The sequence below is a fragment of the Marmota marmota genome, unplaced genomic scaffold (genome assembly GCF_001458135.2).
Source record: "Marmota marmota marmota unplaced genomic scaffold, marMar, whole genome shotgun sequence".
Taxonomy (NCBI): Eukaryota; Metazoa; Chordata; class Mammalia; order Rodentia; family Sciuridae; genus Marmota; species Marmota marmota.
In genome coordinates this window covers 28,476,529-28,482,689 of record NW_026000101.1, presented here as the reverse complement: position 1 = coordinate 28,482,689, position 6,161 = coordinate 28,476,529, and the positions used below count along the sequence as shown (strand labels likewise).

The window sequence follows — 6,161 nt, the reverse complement described above, 5'->3', positions numbered from 1 at the left end:
TTATCCATTGAGTTCTGTGTCTCAGATACTGGGATTCACAGGGGCTAAAAAATAAGATATGCTTTTTGCCATTGATGAGTTTACAGTATTGCAGGAGAGAAAAAATATCAATCACTGATATGGTTTAATTAACTCTATGCTAGAGGAACATGTAGAGTGTCATAGAGGAGGGCCCCCACTTCAGCTTCAGGATAAGGTAGTTGTTCTGATCTATTTTCAGCCAGCACATATTCAACAGTTACTGAAAGGGTTTACTTGACAACTTGTTCCTTAAGCTGATCCTAGCAGGATACATAAAGGATGCCTAGACTGATAATATAGGAATATATATATATATATATATATATATATATATATTATGCAAAGATGTGAGGGTAAGAACATAACATGTTTAGGTGAGTCTAAAAAGGTTAGCAAGGTTGGATGATAAAGTGCTACATGAGAAAGGATCTATGCTTTGGTTTAAATGTGCTCCCCCTACCCCAAGTACGTGCTGGAAACTTAATCCCCACTGCAATAATGTTGGGAGATGGGGCCTAATGAGATATGTTGAGATTGTAAGGGCTTCACCCTTATGAGTGGATTAATGAAGATTGTGAAAAGGTTTCGAGTTTGAAATCCCTCCACCCCATGGTGATGCTTTCCACCATATTATCATGCAGCAAGAAGGCCCTTTTCGTTCTCCAGTTTAATGAGCAAAATAAAATTCTATTGTTTGTAAATTTAAAAACAAAACAAAAAATGAGAACTCAGAAGCTTTGGAGCCAGATGGACTTACTTTGCCCATCATGAAACAAATACTTTCTGACCTTTGCAAGTTATTTGATCTTTCTCTGCTTTATTGTCCTCATCTGGGAAATAACACCTATCTCTCAGGGCTGTGTTAACTGTAAAGCATGCTTGCTACAAATTATGTGTCAGTAAACATCTCTTGAGGATGTAGGGGGAAAGGAATATATATACATTGTTGGTGGAAGTGGAAGTGCAACCACTATGATGATCAGTGTGAAAGTTTATCAAAAGACTAGTAATGAGGGGCTGGGGATGTGGCTCAAGCTGCAGAGCGCTCGCCTGGCATGCATGCGTGCAGCCCAGGTTCGATCCCCAGCACCACATACAAAGATGTTTTGTCCGCTGAAAACTAAAAGAGAAATATTTAAAAAATTCTCTCTCAAAAAAAAATGTTAAAAAATATAAAAAAAGGACTAGTAATGACTCCTTGGTATTTATATCAAAAGAACAAGTCATGTTTTCTCTCATATGTGGAAACTAGAGAGAGAAAGAGGGGTAAAGAAGAGAGGTGAAGTAAACTGATAGAGAGGAAGGATATTAGGGGGAGGAAGAAGAGAAGAGGTGGGGGAAGTATTGAGGAATGAAACTGAACAAATTGTGTTTTGTGCGTGTACGAATGTCATAATAAATCCCATTATTATATATAATTATAATGTATCAATAAAAAATTTAATACCTTATATATCTCTTCCCCAATTAGATATGGCCCAGCTCTCCACTAACCTTCCCCAGTAATATGTTAATTTTGGGAATAAGGAATTAATAGAGAAGTAATGATTGGTGTTTTTAGTTCAAAAGCACCCTTCCTTATAAATCTCTACTCTCAAATATTTTTTCTATTCCCTCTTTTCTCTTTTAAATCTATATTTAATAGTCAACTGAACTCAGAAGCATAATGCATGTATAAATTTTGTATTTCACTTTCTATGGTATATGTAAGCATTTTTAATTGTTAGAATCACTTATCAACAATTATTTTACAAGGGGAAAAATGAATCCTCTTGAAACTTCATTTCTCAGGAGTAGTGGTAAACCCATGATAATGCATTTTTAAACCAAATTATTCATGTCTTGGAGTTCAGTCTGTGTTTATTCTTTATTAAAGCAGTGAATTATCAGTTGTTCCAATGCTATAATGATCAAGCAACATTGGAAATTAAATCCCAGAGCAGTGCACTGTTAGTTTGGTCAGCAGATAAGAAGCCATCCCACAAGCCATCATTATGTATTTTCAACAGCTTCCTAATCTATTTTTCCAGCTACCTTTTTGGGAAATATCCCAATATAATTTACTAGACAAGTGCATCTAACTTCTAAAAGACATTTGGAATATTTCCCCTGAGATACTATAGAGAAAATAATTAGACAATTTAAACAAAGAAATAAATAGGCTAAGGATGAAAGCAATCTAGAAACTGGCACTGAGTTTGTCACAGTGCTGTAGCTTCATTAAAAAGCTAGCTCTGCCTCACCACTTTATTGAAAGCCAGGAGTTATTTTGTTAAATTCTTCCCGTTAAATACACTGTTACAACACCTCAAAAGTACAAATTATCACAATCTTTTAAAGTGACAATTCATAGGGGGATTTCTGTATCCTATGGTATGTAGATGAAGCAAATAGTCATATTGTTGCTCTCTTTACATTCCACTGCTTCATTCCGTGCACCGTTTTAATCCATCCACATCCAGAACATAGCAGCAACCGCACTTTGTGGAATAATAGAAAGAGCCAGCACCTTTACATCATCCTGATCCAGGGATTTTAACATATGGGGCAGATCTGCCATCGCTCCCATGTCCTCTTTTCTCCCTCCGTCTCTGGTGGAGCTGGGCATGAATACCCAGAGCTTCCGTTTGCACATGCCTTGGTGTCGTTCCCAGCTCACACCCATCTCAAACCTCCTTCTTTGGTCTTCAGTCTTCTGGTTTGGCGTCTCTCCTCTAGGGTCTACCACCCGCATCTGGTGTTCAAAGGAATCTCTTCCGAGGTCTGTGGGGCAAAAGTACCCACTGTCCTGCACCCAAACGCCAATCCCTGTCACCTCCAGCTCCGACCCCAGAGTCAAACATTGGAAGATTCCTAGGAACCCGGGGTCCTTCAAGATTTTCACATTCACTTTACATGAGAAAATCCGGAAGCGTAAAGGACACCAGGTACTTCACATAATCTTAAATCTCCGTGATCCATTTGCCCCACCCCTCTGCTTGTGGCTTCACGGTGAGTGTCGAGGGTAGGATTCGGATTAAAAAAAAAAAAAAGGTATATGAATTTATTCCGGGTTGGCTCCTCCTTTTTCTGGGAAGTGGAGTTTCTGAGAGAGGCTTGCAGGCTTTGTGCGGCTCCACGTATGCAGCCTGCATTAAATTAGGTGGGGGTAGGGTATTGAGGGGTAAAAAAGTCGTTGTGGGCGGCTGGGGAAACTTGCAATCAGTCCCCAGCAGCCGCACGCAGGTACTCTGCGACCTCGCGGTGGCCCAGCTCCTCAGCCAAGTCCACCGGAAGGCGGCCCCAGGCGTCGCGCACATCCAGCCGTGCCCCTGCCCGGTGCAGCGCCACCAGCGTGTCCAAGAAGCCCTCCCGGGCTGCGTCGTGCACTGGTCGGGTGAGGGTAGCAGGGTCAGCGCAGTTAGGTTCTGCGCCGTGGAGTAAGAGCAGCTCCGCCACGTGGGCGCTGCCCATCATCATGACCTGCGGTAAAGAGCAAAGTGGTCAGGGCGCGAGAGCAAGCAGAGAGATACCGGCTGGGGCGGGGCATGTAGAGCCATTTTAAAGAAGAATGTACCATTTGTGAAGTATCCAACCAAATGCAGAAGTGCCTACAAGTCTCAGGCGTCTGGTTTCTCTCCATTTGCTGATGTAATCCATAACCCCACCCACCCAAGTTATACTCAGCTCAAATTAAATTCCATTTTATTCTTCAAACGTGCTGAGACAAGAAAGAACTAATGGTAAAGTGATTATTTATCACTGTGGAAAAAAAAAAACTCTTGATCGTCATTGGGACAGGGGAATTTATTTGGTTAAATAATTTATGGGTGGAGTTGTTTAAAAGACTTTTAAAGTACTAAATTGCTTCAGTTGTTGCTCCCCCATCCGTCATCAATCCAGGTCTAAAAATATTTAGTAGGTTATCAACTGGTAGTTTTAGAAGTTGAAGTAGTTTTAGGGGGAAAAATAAGAAACAACTAAGTTTTTACATTGTTTATTTCTCTTAGCAAATTCCCGTGAAAGGCTTTTTTATTTTTTCATTGTTATATATGCCCGTACTCAGACTGATTGTAGCCTGATAATTTGTGCCCAAATTGGAGATTAGAAGGGAAGAAGTAAATCAAGCCATACCTTGCATCTTATAAGATAAAAGCAAATTATTTGCTTTAATTTTCACCATATTTAATATTTTAAGTTAACATTATTTCTATGAGCTAAAATTTAGAGTGTAATATATTTAATGTAGCAACATTAAAACTGCATTTACATTTATAATGTTAAGTAGTATATATTCTGCTGTATTAAAAAATACTTTGAATGTTAGCAGTAAAAGTAGAACTTGCATAGCTTAGAAACAATGATGTTTTTATTTTGGAGGAGTAATCCTAGTAGCATTATGTACATGTACATTATGCAAGCATTTGCTTTTATATTCTAAGATAACAAAAAATGATTTTTGGTAACTGAATGTCCAAAATACAGTTATTTGTTCTTGTAGGTCTAATGTGTTTAGAAATGTACCTTGTAATAAAAAGGCAGTGTATTTCTAATATTTGTGTTTTACAGATATTAGAAATATTCATTTACTCTTTTTAAAACATGATAACTAAGTTATTTCTACAAATGATGTAAAGGCTATTTTGATGCAGAGAAGAAGGGGGGAAAGTCGTTTTTAGTATCCCAGAAAATGGCAATTTAATATAAATAAGAAAACTTGCTTTAAAATTATTAATAAAAGTTTAAGTCATTAAGAACCATTTTGAAGTATTTTTGCTGCTTTAAAATATCTTTCATTTGTTATACCACTTTTCTAATAATTTAAAAGCAATGAACATTTTCTTTAAAACCACAGTATTAACAAGATCTCTTAATATTAGCTTAGTGCTAAAGTGTGATGATGAGATGAATACCAAACATGACCACAAAGTTAACAATGAAGTATGAAAGCATTATCTTAGATTCTTAAAAAAATCTAAAAAATCAATACTAATTAAATCAGGGTTAGTAAACGTTGAATAACTGTACCTTAACAATGAAAAGGCAATCATCTATGAAAACCCCTTGCTATTCTAAAAGGACCTAATAGCTGCTATAGAAATGCTTTTGTAACCCAAGCTTTGAGTATGACAAATAATAATAATAATAATAATAATAATAATAATAATAATAATCTAAAGAAGTACATTTTTTTTCCTACCATGCATCACTCAAGAGACACTGCTAATGTAAAATAAAAGGAATTAAATACTGTGGTTGGGAATTCTGTCTCACTCCTCTAAATTCAACTCCTCTCTATGAGGGAAAAATATAAAAGATTTTATACAGTGGCTTAAAGTTCACAGGGAATTCTTTCATGCACTATGATTTTGTTAATTCCTTAAATTCAATCCAGATTGTGTAACCTGGAATTTACTTATCTTTATTCTGGAAAGTAGACAAACAAAACAGTCTTCCCTAATTGGCCTTTCCTTTCCCCGTTTCCTCCCAGTTGAATTTCTTCATTGCATCTGTGATCATGAGATGCAGAGGAAATATTGATATTTTCCACTATAAAAAAGAAAAGCGAGGATTATAGATGCAGCTCAATCATACTCGCCTAGCATTCACCAGGCCTGGAGTTTGATTCCCCAGCACCGAAAGGAGAAAAAGAAAACCAAACTGAAGTAGTGGTTTGTTCAAACTCACTTATGAAGATTAGGAAGAAGTGATCTTTAAATCTTCAAAAGTGGATTTAATGACAGNGGGGGGGGGGGGCGGAGGGAGGCGGGCAGCGGGCGCAGAAGATCCTATGATTGCTGAGCCAGAGATCCTGTGAAGGCACCTGGAACCCTCGCCGCTCTGCTGGCTCGGTGTCCGGTAAAGTGAAGGCTACGTGTTTGGAAATATTGACCCACAGCGCTCAGCTCCTAATCCCCAGCAGGCGGAGCAGTGGACTTCCATTCCTTTAGTCATAGGCCAACCGGTCTGGAGACCTTAGTGGCTGCATTGCAATGGAGTGGCTGAGAGAAAACCTTTGAAAATAACTCCTACTTTCTTAAGATGCCTGAAGGTGACAGCTCTGCACCTGTCATGGAGGGTGAATTCATCCCCAGGCAGTACTTGAACTTCACGAGTTTCACATCTTGCAGTAACCTTAGCAATTTTCTTCTGGGTGTGTC

The 6,161-nt window shown here is 38.4% G+C and overlaps 1 protein-coding gene across 1 annotated transcript; it reads right to left on the bottom strand.

Annotated features, from left to right (window-relative positions):
• Positions 1-1,855: 1,855 nt before the first annotated feature.
• Positions 1,856-5,665, bottom strand: LOC107147875 (cyclin-dependent kinase inhibitor 2A-like). Its single transcript, XM_015492485.2, has 2 exons — positions 3,578-5,665; positions 1,856-3,483 (listed from the first exon to the last, which is right to left on the bottom strand). The coding sequence occupies exons 1-2, from the start codon at positions 3,641-3,643 to the stop codon at positions 3,223-3,225; spliced, it is 327 nt and encodes a 108-aa protein (XP_015347971.1). The 5' UTR covers positions 3,644-5,665; the 3' UTR covers positions 1,856-3,222.
• Between the last annotated feature and the right edge of the window lie 496 nt (positions 5,666-6,161).